The sequence below is a fragment of the Prionailurus bengalensis genome, chromosome D4, assembly GCF_016509475.1.
Source record: "Prionailurus bengalensis isolate Pbe53 chromosome D4, Fcat_Pben_1.1_paternal_pri, whole genome shotgun sequence".
In the NCBI taxonomy this organism is placed as follows: domain Eukaryota; kingdom Metazoa; phylum Chordata; class Mammalia; order Carnivora; family Felidae; genus Prionailurus; species Prionailurus bengalensis.
In genome coordinates, this window is record NC_057359.1 from 56,582,374 (window position 1) to 56,603,208 (window position 20,835).

A 20,835-nucleotide genomic window follows, 5' to 3' on the forward strand; every position below is an offset into this window, starting at 1 on the left:
TCTTAAAGTCCTCATATGAGTGAAGTCATATGCTATTTGTGTTTCTCTGACTAATTTCATTTAGCATAATACCCTCTAGTTCCACCCATGTAGTTTCAAATGCAAGATTTCATTCTTTTTGGTTGCTGAGTAATAATCCATTGTGTGTGTGTGTGTGTGTGTGTGTGTGTGTGTGTGTGTACCACATCTTCTTTATTTATTCATCCATCGATGGATATTTGGGCTCTTTCCATACTTTGGCTATTGTTGATAGTGCTGCTATAAACATTGGGGTGCATGTGCCCCTTCGAAACAACATCCCTGTATCCCGTGGATAAATGCCTAGTAGTGCAATTGCTGGGTCATAGGGTAGTTCGATTTTTAATTTTTTGAGGCACCTCCATACTGTTTTCCAAAGTGGCTGCCCCGGTTTGCATTCCCACCAGCAATGCAAAAGAGATTCTCTTTCTCTGCATCCTTGCCAACATCTGTTGTTGCCTGAGTTGTTAATGTTAGCCCTTCTGACAGGTGTAAGGTGGTATCTCATTGTGGTTTTGATCTGTATTTCCCTGATGATGAGTGATGTTGAGCATTTTTTCATGTGTCGGTTGGCCATCTGGATGTCTTCTTTGGAGAAATGTCTACTCATGTCTTTTGCCCATTTCTTCACTGGATTATTTGTTTTTTGGGTGTTGAGTTTGAAAAGTTCTTTATAGATTTTGGATACTAACCCTTTATTTGATATGTCATTTGCAAGTATCTTCTCCCATTCTGTCAGTTTCCTTTTAGTTTTGCTGATTGTTTCCTTTGCTGTGCAGAAGCTTTTTATTTTGATGAGGTCCTAATAGTTCATTTTTGCTTTTGTTTCCTTGCCTCTGGAGACGTGTTAAGTGAGAAGTTGCTGCAGCTAAGGTCAAAAGGGTTTTTGCCTGCTTTCTCCTTGAGGATTCTGATGGCTTCCTATCTTACCTTTAGGAATTATCTTTCATCCATTTTGAGTTTATTTTGTGTGTGGTGTGAGAAAGTGGTCCAGGTTTTTTGCATGTAGCTGTCTAGTTTTCCCAGCACCACTTGCTGAAGAGAGACTGTCTTTATTCCATTGGATACTCTTTCCTGCTTTGTCAAAGATTAGTTGGCCATACGTTTGTGGGTCCATTTTTGGGTTCTCTATTCTGTTCCATTGATATGAGTGTCTGTTTTTGTGCCAGTACCATACTGTCTTGATGATTACAGCTTTGTAATACAGCTTGAAGTCTGGGATTGTGTTGCCTCCTGCTTTGGTTTTCTTTTTCCAGATTGCTTTGGCTATTCGGGGTCTTTTCTGGTTCCATACAAATTTTAGGATTGTTTGTTCTAGCTCTGTGAAGAATGCTGGTGCTTTTTGATAGGGATTGCACTGAATGTGTAGATTGCTTTGGGTAGTCTTGACGTTTTTTGTTTTTTGTTTTTGTTTTTTGTTTTTTTTTTTTTTATAAATACAATTTTATTTTTTTTGGGACAGAGAGAGACAGAGCATGAACGGGGGAGGGGCAGAGAGAGAGAGGGAGACACAGAATCGGAAACAGGCTCCAGGCTCTGAGCCATCAGCCCAGAGCCTGACGCGGGGCTCGAACTCCCGGACCGCGAGATCGTGACCTGGCTGAAGTCGGACACTTAACTGACTGCGCCACCCAGGCGCTCCAGTCTTGACGTTTTAACAATAATTGTTCTTCCTATCCAGGAGCATGGAATATTTTTCCTTTTTTTTTTTTTTTAATTTTATTTTTGGGACAGAGAGAGACAGAGCATGAACGGGGGAGGGGCAGAGAGAGAGGGAGACACAGAATTGGAAACAGGCTCCAGGCTCCGAGCCATCAGCCCAGAGCCTGATGCGGGGCTCGAACTCACGGACCGCGAGATCGTGACCTGGCTGAAGTCGGATGCTTAACCGACTGCGCCACCCAGGCGCCCCATATTTTTCCATTTTTGTGTGTGTGTGTGTCTTCTTCAATTTCTTTCGTAAGCTTTCTATAGTTTCCAGTGTATAGATTTTTCACCTCTGGTTAGATTTATTCCTAGGTATTTTACGTTTTTTGGTGCACTTGTAAATGGGATTGATTCCTTGATTTCTCATTCTGTTGCTTTTTTGTTGCGGTATTGGAATGCAACTGATTTCTGTGCATTGATTTTGTATCCTGCAACTTTGCTGAGTTAATCGATCAGTTCTAGCAGTTTTTTGGTGGAATCTTTTGGGTTTACCATATGGAATATTATGTTATCTGAGAAGAGTGAAAGTTTGACCTCCTCCCGGCTGATTTGGATGCCTTTTATTTCTTTGTGTTGCTGATTGCTGAGGCAAGACTTCCAATGCTATGTTGAATAACAGTGGTGAGAGTGGACATCCCTGTCTTGTTCCTGACCTTAGGGGGAAAGCGCTCAGTTTTCCCCATTGAGGATGATATTAACATTGGGCTTTTCACATATGGCTTTTATGATCTTGAAGTATGCTCCTTCTATCCCTACTTTCTTGAGGGTTTTTATCAAGAAATGATGCTGTATTTTGTCAAATGCTTTCTCTGCATCTATTGAGAGGGTCACATGGTTCGTGTCCTTTCTTTTATTGATGTGATGAATCACATTGATTGTTTCATGGATATTGAACCAGCCATGCATCCCAGGTATAAATCCCACTTGGTCATGGTGAATAATTTTTTTAATGTGTTGCTGGATCTGGCTGGCTAATATCTTGTTGAGGATCTTTGCATCCATGTTCATCAGGGAAATTGGTCTATAGTTCTCCTTTTTAGTGGGGTCTTTGTCTGGTTTTGGAATCAAGGTAATGCTGGCTTCATAGAAAGAGTTTGGAAGTTTTCCTTTCATTTCTATTTTTTGAAACAGCTCCAAGAGAATAGGTGTTACCTCTTCCTTAAATGTTTGGTAGAATTCCCCTGGAAAGCCATCTGGTCCTGGACTCTTGTTTTTTGGGAGATTTTTGATTACTAATTCAATTTCTTTACTGATTATGAGTCCGTTCAAGTTTTCTATTTCTTCCCGTTTCAGTTTTGGTAGTGTATATGTTTCTAGGAATTTGTCCATTTCTTCCAGGTTGCCCATTTTATTGGCATACAATTACTCATAATATTCTCTTATTGTTTTTATTTCTGCTGTGTTGGTTGTGGTCTCTCCTCTTTCATTCTTGATTTTATTTATTTGGGTCCTTTCCTTTTTCTTTTCTTTTTTTTTTTTTAAATATAATTTATTGTCAAATTGGTTTCCATACAACACACGGTGCTCATCCCAACAAGTGCCCTCCTCCCTGCCCAACACTCACTTTCTCCTTTTTTCTTTGTGATCAAATTGGTTAGTGGTTTATCAATTTTGCTAATTCTTTCAAAAAGCCAGTTTCTGGTTTCATTGATCTGTTCTACTGTTTGTTGTTGTTGTTGTTGTTGTTGTTTTTTTGGTTTCGATAGCATTGATTTCTGCTCTAATCTTTATTAATTCCTGTCTTCTGCTGGTTTTGGGTTTTATTTGCTGTTCTTTTTCCATCTCTTTAAGGTGTAAGGTTAGGTTGTGTATCTGAGACCTTTCTTTCTCCTTTAGTAAGGCCTGGATTGCTATATACTTTCCTTTTATGACTGCCTTTGCTGTGTCCCAGAGGTTTGGGGTTGTGGTATTATCATTTTCATTGGCTTCCATGTATTTTTTAATTTCCTCTTTAACTTCTTGGTTAGCCCATTCATTCTTTAGTAGGATGTTCTTTCGTCTCCAAGTATTTGTTACCTTTCCACATTTTTTCTTGTGGTTGATTTTGAGTTTCATAGCATTGTGGTCTGAAAATATGCACAGTATATGATCTTGATCTTTTTGTACTTGTTGAGGGCTGATTTGTGTCCCAGTATGTGGTCTATTCTGGAAAACGTACCATGTGCACTGGAGAGGAATGTATATTCCACTGCTTTAGGATGAAATGATCTGAATATGTCTGTTAAGTCCATCTGGTCCCGTGTGTCATTCAAAGCCATTAATTTCTTGATTGTCTGTTTAGACGATGTGTCCATTGTTGTAAGTGGAGTGTTGAAGTCCTCTATCATTATGGTACTAGTATCAATGAGTTTCTTTATGTTTGTGATTAATTGATTTGTATATTTGGGTACTTCCACATTTGGAGCATAAATGTTTATGCCTTCTTGGTGGATAGACCCCTTCATTATGATATAATGCCCTTCTTCATCTCTTGTTACAGTCTTTGTTTTGAAGTCGAGATTGTCTGATAGAAGTATGACTACTCTGGCTTTCTTTTGTTGACCATTAGCATCATAGATGGTTCTCCATCCCCTCACTTTTAATCTGAAGGTGTCTTTAGGTCTAAAGTGGGTCTCTTGTAAACAGCATATAGATGGATCTTGTTTTCTTATCTATTCTGTTACCCTATGTCTTTTGATTGGAGCATTTAGTCCACTGATGTTTAGAGTAAGTGCTGAAAGATATGAATTTATTGCCATTATGTTACTTGTAGAGTTGGAGTTTCTGGTGGTGTTCTCTGATCCTTTCTTGTTTCTTGCTTTTGGTATGTATGTATGTATATATGTATGTATGTATGTCTTTTCTCCCCTCAGAGAGTCCCCCTTAAAATTTCTTGCAGGGCTGGTTTAGTGGTCACGAACTCCTTTATTTTTTGTTTGTCTGGGAAAATTTTTATCTCTCCTATTTTGAATGACAGCCTTGTGGGATAAAGAATTCTTAGCTGCATACTTTTCTGATTCAGCACATTGAATATATCCTGCTACTCCTTTGTGGCCTTCCATGTTTCTGTGGATAGGTCTGCTGCAAACCTGATCTGTCTTCCCTTGTAGGTTAAGGACTTTTTTCCCTTGCTGCTTTCATGATTCTCTCCTTGCCTGAGTATTTTGTAAATTTGACCATGATATGCCTTGTTGGTGTCTGGTTTTTGTTGAATCTAATGGGAGTCCTCTGTGCTTCCTGGATTTTGATGTCTGTGTCTTTCCCCAGGTTAGGAAAGTTTTCACTATGATTTGCTCACATAACCCTTCTACCCCCTTTTCCCTCTCTTCCTCTTGATTCCCTATGATTCTGATGTTGTTCCTTTTTAATGAGTCACTGATTTCTCTAATTCTTATATTGTGCTCTTTGCCTTAGTCTCCCTCTTTTCTTTTGCTTCATTATTCTCCATAAGTTTGTTCTCTATATTACTTATTTTCTGCTCTGCATCATCCATCCTCCGCCATAGCATCCATTCAAGATTGCAGCTCAGTTATAGCATTTTTTCATTTCATTCTGGCTAGCTTTTACTTCTTTTGTCTCTGCAGAAAGGGATTCTAATCTATTTTTGACTCCAGCTAGCATTATTATCGTGATTCTAAATTCTGGTTCAGACATCTTGTTTGTATCTGTGTTAGTTAAGTGCCTGGCTGCCATTTCTCCCTTCTCTTTCTTTTGGGGTGAATTCCTTCGTTTCATCATTTTGAAGGGATAAAAGCAATTAATGAGGTAAAACAATTTTAAAAAAATAAACTTAAAAAATTAAAAATTTAAAAACAACAAACACACACATAAAAAAGAAATAAATGATGCTAGAGCCTAGGTGTGTTGTGGTCTGGGTGTTTAAAGGGGCTTAACAGTTTAGAGAAAAAAGGGGAAAGAAAAAAAGGAAATCGTTTGAAAATTTGAAAAAAAAACACTGAAATAAAATGAAGTGATGGAAGTAAATAGAATTTGAAAATATTTACACAAAAGTAAAAAATATAGTAGAAAAAATAAAGAAAAATATTTTCAATAAAAATTGAAAATAAAAATAAAATTTTCTCTTTATTCAAGAAAAAGAAAAGAAATGAAAAAGAACAAAAACAAGAAAAAAAAAGAAAATTGAATAGATGGACCAGCGAACAGACTGAAATACGATTGAAATTACTTCGTTTTCCTCTAGAAGTCAAACTATGAAGTGCTTTATAGTCTGTAAATTAAGCAGGCAGAGAGACTTGTGTTCCTGAAGAGCGAGGTTAGCCCATTGCGGTGGGGCTTAGTATAATGGCTCCGATCTCCACTAGATGGTGCTGCTTAGCCTACTGGTGTGGATTGTTGTGGCGCTTGTAGGTGTGTATCTGCGTGCATGGGAGCGGTGAAAATGGCATCACCTAGCTATCCAACCTGTAGTATTGGAACTCTGTTCTCCTAGGTCAACAATTGCGCCCCCATCCTTTGTCTTCGGCTTCTGCCTGCTCCTCACTTTTACACTGTCTGTGACCAAGCCCCAGGCAGCACCTCCCTCCTGAGTTTTATTTCAGATGCGGCTGGGTTTCCTGACCCCTTACTTCTGAGGGACTTTGGCTTTAACCTGGTCTGCCCTTCTGCGGGAGGTTCTCACCCAGCAATGGCCAGGTGCCGGCTACACCCAGGAACATTTGCGGTACTGTGCTGCTGCCGATGGCTCCAGAGACTGCTGTGGGTCCCAGTCCACCACAGAATAAGTTCACGTGATTGTATGGCAGCAGTGTTTCAGGGATTATGGCCAATCACAGCACACATCTGACGCCAGGCTTCACCCCCAGCGACCTTGTTCCAGCACCAGCAAATGTGGTTGTTCTCCGGGGCCCACTGGAGCCTTTGCCTTTGGGGGAACCACAGAGCCTCTACCAGATGTCTTCCCAGCGGGGGAACCACCTCTCCTGTTGTGGCCTGAAGACCCTAAACTTCACTCTGCTCCTGGGGATTCACCCTTCCCACCAAAGCACCACCAGGTATCGAGCTGTGGAGTTTCAGACTCTGCACTCCCCCTCTTATATAGTCTTAGTGGAATTTAAACCCTCTCCTTTCTCCTTTCTCCCTTTTTAGTGCAGTCCCTGTAGCTGTTTCCACTTTTCCACTTTCTCTCCTGCTGCTTTATTTTTTGGGGGGGGGGGGGTTGCTTTTCCTGTACTCTCCCCCTGTCTCTGTCTTCTCTCCACAAGCAAAAACAGCTCCCTGCCTTCCGCTGTTTCTTTCTCCTCCAGTTCACGTCTCCGCACCACATACCTGCTGAGTTCTGTGGTTCAGGTTGTGCAGATTGTTGTGTTAATCCTCAAATCAGTTTTTTAGGTGTGCAGGATAGTTTAGTGTTGATCTGGCTGTATTTCATGGATGTGAGACGCAAAAAAAACTTCCATGCTTCCACCATCTTGGCTTCTCCCCCTCTTTTTAAATTTTTTTGTTTTTTTATTTTATTTTGAGAGAGACAGAATGCAGGAGAGGCAGAGAGTAAAAGACAGAGGCAGAATCCCAAGCAGGCTCTGCACTGTCAATGCAGAGCCTGATGTGGGGCTCAAATCCACAAACCATGAGATCATGACCTGGGCTGAAACCAAGAGCTGGATGCTCAACCGACTGAACCACCCAGGTGCTCCACAAAACCTCTTTTCTAGGAGAAAAGATTATGTTCATGTGTGTTTGTGTGTTTGTGTGTCTGTGACTATGTGTGTGAATTGTGTGTGTCTGATACGCCTCTGTGTCCATATTGTGATTATAAGATTAAATGTCTATGGTGTGTCCTCTGATGCATATGAGTGATTGACTAGGTGCCTGTGTATGTATATGTGGGTATGGACATATGTGGGTGGGGGAGGGTGTTGGCACTTGTTTGTGTGTGGCTGTGTATTCTGGCTGCTTCAGTCTATCCACTTGTGGTTTCCAACGTCACAGGGCCTACAGGGAGCATCTATTGCATAGGGTAAAGGGCTTAGGAGTCCCCTGGTCTGGGCTCTAAACCTCAAAGGGCCTCTAGAGGGCGTCTAGTGTATACAGAAAATGAAAATGTGTGTCTCCTGGCCTGAGGAGCCTGGGCTGTCTTGTTCCAGAAAGGAGCTGGAATTGAGCAAGAAACCAAATGACTCAGCCCCTGAAAGTCCCTGATCCTTGGGAAGGGGTCTGCTTTACACCCCATCCTTCTTCAAACCTTCTGTCGTATCCAGAGGGTCCTGGCCCAGCCAGAGGGTCAGAGCTTAGCCCTTCAGTCTCAGAGTGTGGGTAGAATGTTGCACAGGACTTCCAGAGGTGACAGGACATCAGAATGGGGAGAAGTCTTGAGCAATAGTACACCCCCCTTTCCTACCTTCTGTGCTCTGGAGCTTGAAGTAACAACATTGCCAGGGGTTCCTGAGTACCTCCTCTCCTTAATTTCCTGCACTTTGGGCTAATCCTGGCCCCAGGGTTCCTGGGCCTGGGCTGAGCTTGCTTGGGGGAAGTATAGGAAACAAGTGCTCCTGAACCCAGAGCAGAAAGTGATTTTTGTGGCTGGAGATGAAGAGCCCTGGGGCCCCAGAGAGAATGCCGAGGAGGCTGCATGAAGGAGGGATCTCTGCAGAGCCTCGAGGATGGGTGAAGCTGGAGGGAGGATATTTCAGGTAGAATAAACAACAAGTACAAAAACTCAGAGGAGAGACAGGGGTTTGGGATTAATCCCAATGTGGGTGAGGAAGGGGAAGGGTACATGGTGACAGAGGCTATGTGTGTGTGGATAACACCTGGGGTACTTGGGGCGCTTTCTCCTGGTGATGCCATGCCTAGTGGTCAAAGTTAATGGAAGTCCCATGTGACCTTAATCAGGCAGGACTACTAGGGGCTTGTCTTCCTTGGGCATGAAGGTTTGGGTCCCTTAGCAGTCATAGAATGTCAACCAAGTGAACTACCAGTTGGAGGTAGAGAGGGAATGAATCACAGAAGAAGTGTGGTGAACATAATTCTAAAATCCCTGCCCCCTGGTGTGTATGCTCCTTGCTTTGAGGAGATCCCCTTGACCTCTAGACCTGTATATGATGGGATATCATTCATGGGATTAGGTTATGATATATGGCAAAATGGAAGGATTTTGCAGATGTAATTAAGGTCCCTAATCAGTTGACTTTGAGTTCATTGAAAGGGAGATTACCCTGGATAGGCCTGACCTAATCAGGTGATCCCTTTAAGAAAGTGTCTAGGGGCACCTGGGTGGCTCAGTCGGTTGAGTGTTGGACTCTTGATTTCGGCTCAGGTCATGATCTCACAGTTCCTGAGACTGAGTCCTGCATCAATCTCCACGCTGATAGCTGATAGTGCGGACCCTGCTTGGGATTCTCTCTCTCCTCTCTCTCTGCCCCTCCCCCTGCTCATGCTCTCTTTCTCTCTCTCAAAATAAATAAACATTTTAAAAAAATTTTTTTTCAATGTTTATTTATTTTTGGGACAGAGAGAGACAGAGCATGAACGGGGGAGGGGCAGAGAGAGAGGGAGACACAGAATTGGAAGCAGGCTCCAGGCTCTGAGCCATCAGCCCAGAGCCTGACGCGGGGCTCGAACTCACGGACCGCGAGATCGTGACCTGGCTGAAGTCGGACGCTTAACCGACTGCGCCACCCAGGCGCCCCAATAAACATTTTTAAAAAAATGTCTAGAGGTAAGAAAAAAGCAGCAGCCTAAAGTTTTGTGGTTTTTTTTTTTTTTTTTTTTTTTTTAGTGTTTATTTATTTTTGAGACAGAGAGAGACAGAGTGTGAGCAGGGGAGGGGCAGAGAGAGACACACACAAACAGAATCTGAAGCAGGCTCCAGGCTCCGAGCTGTCAGCACAGAGCCTGATGCAGGGCTCAAACCCACGGACCATGAGATCATGACCTGAGCTGAAGTCGGATCCTTAACCAACTGAGTCACCCAGGTGCCCCAGGCTTAAAATTTTTTTTAAAAGGTGTGCCTGGCTGTCTCAGTTGGTAGAGCATGTGATTCTTGATCTCAGGGTCATGAGATCAAGCCCCACATGTAGCATAGAGTTTACTTTAAAAAAGAAAAGAAATAAGCATCAGCAAATGCTCTCAGATTGGCTTTGAAGAAGCAAACTACAATGTTGTAGACAGAGCCATGTGGCAGGCAGCTATAGGAACTCAGGGCCTCAGTTCTACAAGCACAACTGCCAATATTTTGTGAGTTTGAAAGAGGACTCTGAAACTGAAATGAATTTTCAGCCCTGGCTGACACCTAAGTTCAGTCTGGTGAGACCCTGAGCAGAAGACCCAGTCAACATTTACCTGAACTATTGATCCCCAGAAACAGTGAGATAAGAAATTTGGATTTGCTAAATTTGTGGTGATTTGTCACACAGCAATAGAAAACTAGTATGAGAAGGAAGTACATAATAAATGCTAATTAAGCCTCAGGGCTAGCTTCAGAACTACTGACTATAGCATTTAACCATATTTTTCTCCTGGTTTTGAAATGTCCCCATTTCTTTAACTGACTCCACTTTTCTTTCATCCTCATTTAATTCATTCTTGAAGATAGATTGTTGTGGTGATATTATTATTACTCACAAAGACGGTGATTTATTTCTCTTCCTGGCAGTTGCTCCCTTAAAGTTAAGCATGGTTGTATGACCCACTTTGGCCAACGAAATGTGTATAGAAATGGCATGTGTCATTTGTAGATAGAAGTGTTTAAACAAGAGTTCCCCTGACTGTTTTTCCTGGCTGCAGTGATCATGGAAACATGTGTTGAGATGAAGAAGCATGCTGAGAGATCAAGGCAGTCTGGAATGTTGAGCTACCACATGGAACACAGCTGTGCTAAAGTCCCGCCTAGACCCACAGCAGGCTTGATATGCATGGGGAATAGAATTTTGTTGTGTTAAGGTACTCAGATTTGGTGTCATTTGTTATTTCAGCATAACCCAGCCTATCCTTGACCAATCAGGTGTGTTGGTGGTGGTTACAAGGTTTTGTAGAATAGAGATGATATAATAACAAACTAGAAGAAGAATGGATGCCACCCTGAGATCTTGGATTTAGAATTGGATTTTTGCTATGGGCTGAATTGTATCCCCTGAAAATTCATATGTTGAAGCCCTAAACCTCATTGTGACTATATCTGGAGATAGAGTCTTTAGGAAGTAATTTAAGTTAAATGAGGTCAAAGGGTAGGACCTTAATCTGATAGGACTTTGGCCTTATAAGAAGAGAAAGAGAGGGGCACCTGGCTGGCTCAGTTGGTTGGACGTCTGACTCTTGATTTCAGCTCAGGTCATGATCTCATGGTTTGTGGGTTTGAGCCCTGTGACAGTGTGGAGTCTGCTTGGAATTTTCTACCCACCCCGCATCTCCCCCATGCACACACACACACTCTCTCAAAGTATATAAATAAGCTTTAAAAAAATTAAAAAAAAAGAGAGAAGAAAAAGAGAGATCTCTCTGTCATGGGACATAGTGAGAAGGTAGTCATCTGCAAGATAGGTAGAGAGGTCTCACCAGCTCTCAACAGAAATTGACTATGCTGGCACCTTGATCTTGAACTTGTAACCTATAGAACTATGAGAAAATAAATGTCAACTGATTAAGCCACCCAGACTATGATATTTTATTATATAAGACCAAGCTAAATAAGACAGATGTGGTAATTGCTAAAGCTCTAAACAGTGTCTCTTTGGAGAGGGGTGAAGTTTTTTGGTTGTGTGAGCAAAAGAGATATTATATTAGATGATACCCTTACATTTTTAAGAAGGCTAGGGTTTTGGACAAATGGTGTATGTTGATGTTGGATAGCCAGAGGATAGACTATAGAGGTATTTATCATTGTTTTCACTGCCCACAACCTTAACTCCTTCCTATATGTGAGGAATTTCCCATTGTATTAGTCTTAGTTAACCAATAGTTACTTTCCATCATATAATACCCAAAGGTCACATTCTAATTCTTCTAGCCCCCTTGGGCAAATGACTTAGGCTTAGCCAATTAGAAAAACCTTACCAAGATTGTGAATAGGAAGATAGTAGTGATGCAAAGGAGCAGGAGTAGTAGAGAATATATTTTGATAGTTGTAGGAATGGTGGCAGAGGTGATGTGTGTTTTCCAGGGGCACTGTAGCTGTGATTCCAGATGTAGAACCTGGCAAGCTGATCACCAGATACTTGTGGGGCTTGAAGTAACAGTACAAATGAAGGCCAACATACCATGTATCTAAATATTTAAAAGTTATAAATCAAATAAAAATATACCTTTCTTACTGCCTTGAAAAATATGCTTTTAGAGCATCTTGAAGGTCAGGTTCAAATTTAGAATTCTTAGACTCCTTGGAGTTCCATGATGGAATGAGGTGATAAGGGGAGCTTACTTCAGTGCTCTACTTGTCCTCCTCCTTTTCCTACTCTCAGTTATATCCTGTACCACGAAGAGCCTCATGTGCCTGGTGTAGACATTCTAGCCCCATACATACAAGCTCCTTCCATGTTCCCTGGAAATAGCTACCTCTTGGCAACTCTCTGGATGCAGAGAGTGATGCAGTCCATTCTAGGAAGGATGGCTCTGTGGAAGAGGACTGCCTGACTCTGGAAGCTGCTTGGGACTACTTTGGGCAGGGAATTCTCTAGTTTTCACTTCCTGAAATGTGATCTAGAAGGAGAAGCACAAGCTACAGGTCAGCATGTCTCCTTATTCCTGTGTCCTCTGTGTCCTGTGTCCAGAGATATGACTGGAGGAGAGCCAGAGTAGAGCCCTCTGAAACATGGAATGCAGGGCAGGGGCTCCAGTTGTCTGGACATAAGGGTGGTACTGGAATTTGGTATCCCCTTCTGGGGATGCTGTCCTGGAGGGATGTCTGGACTATCCTGGTTCTATTGCAAGCTTTGCAAATGGTTCTGGCTGCTCAGCCTTCCTTAGTCATCTATTTTCTACAACTTCCTATGGTCTTTTCAATAAATTACTTTTCTGTTTAAATCAGCTAGTGAGTTTCAATAGCTTGCAAGTAAGAATCTTTATTAATACATTTGTATATTTGCCTTTTTTGGTGTGGTGTGCAGGTACTGTAACCTTTGTTAGAGGATTTCTTCAGCTTCATGAAGCCCAAGACCATATCTGTCTTGTTCACCTAGAATGGTGCCTGTTAAGAATAAATGTTCTGGGTTCCAGTGATGTGGCATCACTTTAGACACAATGATTTGCCAAGCTAGGACCCTATGTCATGGTAGCCCTTAAACTATGGGGGGTCCTACACTAACAGATATTTTGACACTTAGGGCTGCCATGCCAAGAGGTTCCATTTACTTAGACTACAGGGAAAATGGTGTCCCTGGAGTTGTACAATGTGGATGTCCTGCACTGTACATCCTGAACACCAGGCCTGGTGTTCCTGACAGTGATAGACTTCCCTGAGAGGAATAGTGACCTTATAGTAATGGGGGACTTTGACATTCATGGGGGTTCTGTCAGCAATGGGGACATTATTAGGTATTGAGATGTCCTATCAGTAGGTGTTCTTGGATTGATGGAAGGCTTTTAAAGTGTTGGGCCCCTGGAAGGAAGGGGTGGTTTCTTCTTGGAGGATGCTCCTTGAAATGATGATCTGACAGGTATGAGATCAGCAAGATGATTGAGGTTTTGATGGTGATGGGTCCAGATTTCCAGGGACTGTGATTCTGAGAACCAGAGCCCTGGGGGATCCGGTTGTCCTGGTAGGGCATTGTGGAAGCTGCTGGGGTTCAAACCATCCCACTTCTGCTGTGTTGGAGCCCAGGAAATCTCACATCTTGTGCCTCCCCACAGGATCCATGGAAGACTAGAAGTTCCTAGGAACAGGAGTAGGGCCTCCTCCCCTGTCCTGCCTGATCCTGGCCCCTCAGAAGATGGACATGGCCCTTAGATGCCAGTCCTTCTGGAATCTGATCCCACCCCTGTGGTCCCCAGATGCTCTGCTCTGTGGAGGTTCCCTCCAGAACCTGGCTGGCTCAGAAGCCTGGCCCCATCCCTTCCAGGAGCCTTGCCCACAGCACCCCAATGTCTGGCCCCTACTTTTTGGGATCCCAGGTCCTACCCTTCTATTCCTCTTTTCCTTTTAACGTCACCTGGTCTTGGCCTCTGATACTCCCCTGGGAATGGAGTTAAGAATGTGGGCATATTTGTAGCCTGATCCCCATCTCCACTGCTCCACTTTGGGAAAACTGAGGCTTGAATAGACCTGGAGAGCTGTGCTTATTACCTCCTGGAAGCTTTGGGGAAGCTAACTTCCCTTTAGCTGGAGAGCCCAGGAGGCTAGAAGCCCTCCAGGCGGCATCTCTGTGTCTGGGCTCAAGCACTGATGTCCTGTCTGAGCCTCCAGCTTCTCCTCTGTTTTTTTCCTAGCTTTTCCTAGCAAGCCAAGCCTTTCTACCCCAACTGAACATCTCAGCCCTCAGCCCTCAGCCCAAGTGCTACCCCTCAAGCAGTCTTGGGGTGCAATCTCAGCTCTGCCACTCACTAGTTGAGTGAACTTGGTAGTTTACACTACCTCTCTGGGCCTCAATTTCTTCATATATAAAATGGGACTAGTGATCTCCATCTCATAGGGTTGCTAGCGGATGCAATGATATAATGCACATAAAGGACTCAGCTTGGAGCCTGGCATGTGATTAGCACCCCAAAGTAATGACTTTCCCTGTTCCCCGAGGGTCACTTCCTCAGATCTGGCCTTGCTGTATTGTTTCCCACTTTTATTTAGGAAATGGGTCAACTCAGAGAGGTGGTATGTGTTGTAGCTAAGAGTACAGATTCTGGAGAAAACTGCCCAGCTAACATCCCCCCCCCCCCTCGCAACACTTCACTATCTGTCCAGCCTGGGCAAGCTACTTAACTTCTGTACCTCAGTTTCCTCAGCTGTAACATAAGAATGATACTAGTACTTAAAGCAGTGCCCAGCACTAGTGGTGAAATAGCTGGTATTACAGAGCCATGTCCTTCCATGTGGACAAGTCTCAGGGACCACTGAGGAAGTTCTCTGATCAGAGAAATGCTGGCTTATTCTTACAGAGGGGTTCTTAGAGGAAATTCCCCCACTTGGGAGTCTTGCTCCTTTGTGAGACTGTGATTTCCAAGATTTTCTGGCTGGTTCAAAGTTTCCCGGAGACCAGAAAAGGGGGGGGTTGGGGGTGGGGGCTTACCAAGAAATTGAACATGAGCTGATGAAAGTATGATCAAAACCGTATGGGGCTGGCTCTTACCAAACACTTACCCATGCAACAGAGACAACCCCCATGTCTTGAGAACTGGATGTGCTCCAGGTATGAGTGGGATGGGGTATTGTGGGAAAGGGCCATTTTCAGTTACATTTTTTTGTTAATCAAAAGAGTACTGGGCCTTGTTCTGTGCCAGCCCCTGAGCAGAACAATATTGACAGTTGAGATCAACAGGTCCAATCCCTTTCCCTGGGAACTCTATCAATAGACAGGACAGAGAGCTTTTTGTCCATCATGTAGATGGGAGCTGGGGAGCTCTCTGAGCAGGGATGTCAGGTCCCTTTAGGGAGATGTTGTTTGCTAGGGCCATAGGCCTTCAGGGTAGGGGGCTTTCACTCAGCTGCTGACCTTAAACCTGTAGCAGGTGCCATGGGTCCTAGACAGGAGGGTGTCTACCTAGAGCCAGGCAGTAAGGCCCCTGTCTTCTGGTTGAGGAGCTGGAAGTCCATACTATCCCTTGGAGAAGCTAGAAGCCTCATCATTGTCAGGTAGTCTTCTGGCCTGCCATGACTTGGCAAAATGACATAACACTTGTGGGTAAATCATAGTGAAACAGGGAGCAGGTGTGAACAGATAAAGTCACAATGCTGAGAATATTTGAGTGGGGAAGGACAAGTCTCACATTGCTGGGCTAAGAGCAATCTCCTGTATCTGGCAGGAGATAAGAGGATAAGACCAAGTGCCCAGGTGGGGCTGGTGGCTGGGGAAGAGAAGGCATTGGCTGCAGAACGGTTGGGGAGGGCTGCATCCCTGCTCCCTGTGGTACTCTAGTGTTCACCCCCTCAGACTTCTTTGAAATTCCTCACTCACCAGGCCTCCAGGGTGTGGCAAGAGGCTGTTCAATCAAAGCTCCTTCACTAGCTCCTGAATTCTTTTCTCTCTTCCTGAATCTCAGCTTCTTCTTTGTTCCCAGAGGGTATCCCTTGGGACCCAAGAAGTAGGGACATTTCCGAATGTGCATGACTTTGCGGGGGGAGGCTATGTGAATGCTGCGGTTTTAGCCTGAGACCCAAAGATGCATGAGTCAAATCTTTGGAGGGACTCTTAAAAATTAGGTTCCCCTCCTTGTACACCTGACTTATGGGGGAACTAAGGTGTTGGAGATGGGGAGTAAGGAAGGGACTTGATTGGAGTGGTACAATGAAGTGCAGAAGTAGGATTAGGGGCTGGGCACTGAGTTCAGGACTTGTTCCTGTCCCCCTCCGTCCATCTCCCAGTGGCAGTATCAGGGAGGTAGTGTTCAAGGGGCTCTGTAATTGTAGCATTTCCCTCAGGGCTCCCTCCCTCACTTCCCCTACTTTATCTGGGTTTCTCTCCTGAGAGTCCAGAGGGAGGTTTTGTGTCTGCCTCTGTGGCACGCTGACCTCCACTTGGCTTCACTGGAAACTGAGCAGGATTTGAGGCAATGTGCTCCCTTCACACCTGTGTTTGTCCTTTGCCTGCTGGAGAGCAGGGCACAGGGTTCAAAAGGTGTCTATAGCTGGGACCTCTGGAGCTCCATGGTTGACTGCCTTAATGAATGGATGGGTAGATGGGTTGATGGATGGATGGCAGTCTAATGGATGCAGAGACAGCTAAATGGATGGATGCATGGGTGCATGGATTGGATGAGTAATTTCTTCCAGGCATCACAGCCAAATTTCCCAGCCATAGCAGTTGTTTTTGCAAATTATCCCCATCCCACCCATTCCTTGTGACTCTAAGACCTGGGATATCTGAGGTTTTGAATACCTACTTCTGGAAGCAGAGGGCAGGAAGAAGTTGCTATGATTTCAGCTCAGTGTGGAGGGGCTGGCACAATCCCCTCACCACTGCTCCCCTTTCCAGGCTGCCCAGGCCTGGTTTTGTTGCCAGATGAGGAATATCTGGTACAGTGATGACCCTTCTGCTCAGGTGATGATGCTCAGTCCATTGTCATAGCTACCATCCAACCTCAGCATCACAGACTTGCTGCTCTCAGTGGGACAGTCCCTTAGAGGCCATAGTTGGAGACCAGCAGCTTCCTCAGGGGACATCGCAAGCATAGGGGTTCATTCCTCCCAGAGCAGCCCTGTAGTATGCTCCAAGAGTCACAGGGCTTTCATCTCTCAAAAAGGAGACTCCTTTATAACTCCCTGGTCTTAGTGTTGCCTTGGACCTGGTGCCCACATGGGCTGTAGAGATAGTGGTGGATTCCTCCATGCTGAATCTCCCTAGCTCCCTGGCTACTCCTTCTTCCACTTGCTGGGCCCTTTCCCATTCTGACTTCTGGCTCCCAGGTCTATCTATCCCACACTACCAGATAAGTGTGGCCCCAGGATTGCTCAAACGGGGCTGGTCCTGGCCCAGCCTGACTGAGTGAGAGAGGAAGGCTGGCCTGAAAGTCAGATTCTGTATGGGCATATGGACACTCACTGCTGGCTGTTGAGCCTTTCCTCACATATTTATTCATTTTCTAGACAAATATTTATTGAGTGACTATTTTGTGCCAGGCAGTATACTGGACACCAGGGAGACAGTGGAAACCAAAATAGGCATCATCCCTATCCAGGAAGGCTGACAAACTATCAGTTATAACTCAGTGTGATGAGTACTGCAAGGGGAGAGGAGCAGGGCTCTCTGAAGACTTGGGATGAAGGGAGGCTACCCAACACAGCCTAGAGTCAAGGAAGGCCTCATGGAGAAAGAGTCATTAAGAACCAGATGGGAAGGTAGGTGAGCCAATGAGAGAGAAGAGTGTTCCTGACAGAGGGAATGGCATGGCTGTTTGGGTACTTTCCCCCCAGATAGTAGAGCTGGGCCTCTTCCTGCCCCTGGCCATGAGAACTGGTTCTTGATAAGCCCCTTCCCACCCTGGTGAAACCTGATCCCTGAGACATCTGGATACTTTGCCTTGGAGAGCAAAGACTGGGAGGCGTGAAAGAGTTTGGCTCAATCATTGAACAGACACAAGTTTGAGTGTCACAGGGCTGTGAGAGACATGAGGTGGGGGCCCTGGTTGTGGAAGTTGATCCTGAAAACCCAAGGTATTAAGTAGGAGTCTATGAGAAGATTGCTTAGGTTGCAGAGTGAAAATTAGATCTTGCCATTCCATCTCCCTATTTCCTATCCTGGTCCTCTTGGACAGAAAACAAACAGCAAACAGACAGATCCATGGGTACCAGTTGGGCTTTATTGGAAGCATTGCAGTCTGGGTGTGGAGGAGAAGCTGTGCTCCTGCCACACTCATGCCTGCTCACACTCACACTCACATTGACACTGCAGGCCCTGTCCCAGCTGGGTCAGGTCTGGTACAGAGTTGCTGGAGGCCTGATCCTCCCTTTTGGTCCTTGGTTCCCCAGGGCTGCAGTGATTCATATCCCCTCACTCAGACACAGGGCTCCCTCTGGGGCTGTCATGGGTTAACTGCTGTGGCGCTTATTCTAGGGGAGGAAGAAGAGTCAAGGTCATGGGCTGGGGTCTTGGGCAAGGACTCTGAGGGAGGAGGCAGGGCTGGGGAGGGCTGGGCTTGCCTTTGCAGTGTTCTTCTGCAGTCTCCGGATGATGCGGTCCACCCAGGGCTGGTCTGGGGGTGCACAGAGCTGGTGACCTCTCAGTGTGGTGAACCTAAAGTCACAGGTCAGTTATCAGAAACAGTGGGGCCCTGGAACCCAGATCTCTGGTAGGCCCTGGTGTGAGGGGCAGGAAGATGTGGGGACCACATCTGGGAACCAGTTTCAGGCGCTTACTTGAAGAGGTTGGGCTTGGCAAGGAGAAGAGAGATAAGATGGTGGGGGTATCACCAATGGCTGATGGGGGAGAGGAGGCTGAGGCTAGACAAGTCCCTCCCCACAACTCACACGACAGCAGGCACTCTACAGCCATCCTTGATGAGGAGGTAATGAAAGGCCCGCACGATATTCCCAGGGATGGGGCGCTGGGTTACAGACAGGCAGCAGTCTTCAGCATCGTTGGCACCACCCAGAGCTGGGATATGGGAAAGAAAGTAGTGTCAGGGCATAGGGACCCTGAGGAAGGGAGGCCATAGATAGCCCTAACTGAGGTTAAGGACACACGTCTGTGTTTGTAGGCAGCTAAATCAGTTATTCAGCTGGTATATATCAATATGGCCCTAGTGGTTGCTAAATATATTGAAGTACTTCTAAGCTGTTTGGTAAACAACCACTGCCCTAGGCCTCATAAATGCCTTTCTGCTGCCCTGATCATCCCAACTTCTCTCCCAGGACCTCTCAACTGCTGCATCAATGAAGAGTTGATGCTGTTCACAGCACGGGGGTGGGGAGGGGAGGTGGGGAGTCGGGGGTGGGGAGTAGCAGGAGGCTGGGGTTAGAGGACTTATGAATTGTTAAATATTTTGACTACTAGCCCTGTCTCCCATTCTCTCTCCTGTAAGCAAATATATACTATTTTCTCCTGTCTGGGAAACTGAGGCAACAGGAAACAGGCTGCAGAGAGAAGGTAGCCATAGGCCTTGGGATACACCAAGAGACGGACAAACATTGGAATTCAGGGGCCCAGGCACTCACAGGCACATACACAGGCACACACACAGTCACACACACAGTGTTCAAGGAACCTCCGGATTCACCCAAACATGGAGACCTAATTCAGTGTCCCCACATCCAGCATCAAATAGTCTGACATTTAGACACCCCACCCCCTGTCCCCAGGGCTTACCAGGAGAGGTCCAGAGAATCAGCAGGCTGAGGGTCAGTAGTGCAGCTGCAGGGGATGCCATGGAGGGTGAACAGAGGCAGACCAGCAGTGAGCGGGAGTACGGGTGAATCTCTGGGTGTGTGCAAGAGTCTGTGTGACACTGGAAGTTGGCTGGGAGTGGGAGGGAGCAATGGGAAGTGCACAGGAGTCCTTGTGGGATGTGAGGGGGTCTGGGAATGTGAGTGCGAAAGCCTGTGTGAGGCTGCGACTGCCTCCTATTTATGGCTTGGAACTTTCACTTTCCCTGCTCAGAAATTCCCCTCCACATCCATTCCGTGGATTCCCCTCTGCCCCCCTTTTTCTGACGGAACCTGACCCTGCCCTCCCTTTTCCCGCCTCAGTAGCTTCCCTGCTCTTCTGCTTTCTTTGGCTTCATCTCGGAGAAACTAAGCAGTCTGCCGTCTCGCCAAGAGAAGGGACCTTGCAATGTCAGCTCCAGATAGAGGTTCTCCATTATTGCATCAGTGGCATTTGCATCATTAACCATGGCTTTCAGTGGTGATAGTCAGGATTGGGGTGGGGTGCAGAGTGAGGAGTTGCATACCCTTCCCTAGCCTTATCCCTCATTTTCACTCTTGTCTCTGTGGTTATTCTCTCTGGTATGGGTGGTGGTGAGGAATGCTTCTCTGGTGCTCTCAGAACAACCATGGAGCCTGGGGTAGCCTCCTAGTGCCTGCCCATCCATTATCTGGGAACCAGTCCCTTCCTTGGGACAAGTATAGTTGAAAGAGAATTTCCTTGGGAGGATGCCCAGCACCTATCCCACATCTCAGGCCTCTGGGATTCAACTTCCTGGCTCAGCCAGCACTGCCCTTTTCTCTTTTACCATGTTCAGATGTTTAACACTTGGGTCAACAGAACAGCTGGAGGGATCCTGGCCTGGAATAGCCCCCTTCATCTTTCCCCTCCTCTCAATCCTGGGAACCAAGAGGGGATTTTTAGGGAGAGGTACTGGTCAGCTCATATTCAGACAATCCCCAAATTTCAAGGAATCAACAGATGGAGCAGGGGACAAGTGATTTCCCATCTTTATGAGAAAGGCCAGAGATAGATGAGAAGAGAAGGACTCAAAAGGGAAATTAATATGGGAACACCCATTCAAAGATCCCACTGAAGTTTTAGACCCTCTTTTGGATTGGGGAGGTGTTTTCCTCATAAGTTTCTAACTTATCTTTCTTTCCATACATTA

General features: G+C 45.3%; 1 protein-coding gene across 1 annotated transcript; it reads right to left on the reverse strand.

Annotated features, from left to right (window-relative positions):
* Positions 1–18,082: 18,082 nt before the first annotated feature.
* Positions 18,083–19,909, reverse strand: CCL19 (C-C motif chemokine ligand 19). Its single transcript, XM_043565139.1, has 4 exons — positions 19,608–19,909; positions 18,770–18,896; positions 18,443–18,536; positions 18,083–18,352 (listed from the first exon to the last, which is right to left on the reverse strand). Exons 1-4 carry the CDS (start codon positions 19,666–19,668, stop codon positions 18,332–18,334), a joined length of 303 nt encoding a protein of 100 aa, XP_043421074.1. The 5' UTR covers positions 19,669–19,909; the 3' UTR covers positions 18,083–18,331.
* Positions 19,910–20,835: the final 926 nt, after the last annotated feature.

Coding starts and splice junctions, on each gene's coding strand:
- CCL19 (XM_043565139.1), bottom strand. CDS start 19,668: ATGGCATCCCCTGCAGCTGCACTACTGACCCTCAGCCTGCTGATTCTC. Junction 18,897..19,607: donor GATTCTCTGGACCTCTCCTG/GTAAGCCCTGGG, acceptor CCCATATCCCAG/CTCTGGGTGGTGCCAACGAT. Junction 18,353..18,442: donor TGCAGAAGAACACTGCAAAG/GCAAGCCCAGCC, acceptor TTCCTCCCCTAG/AATAAGCGCCACAGCAGTTA.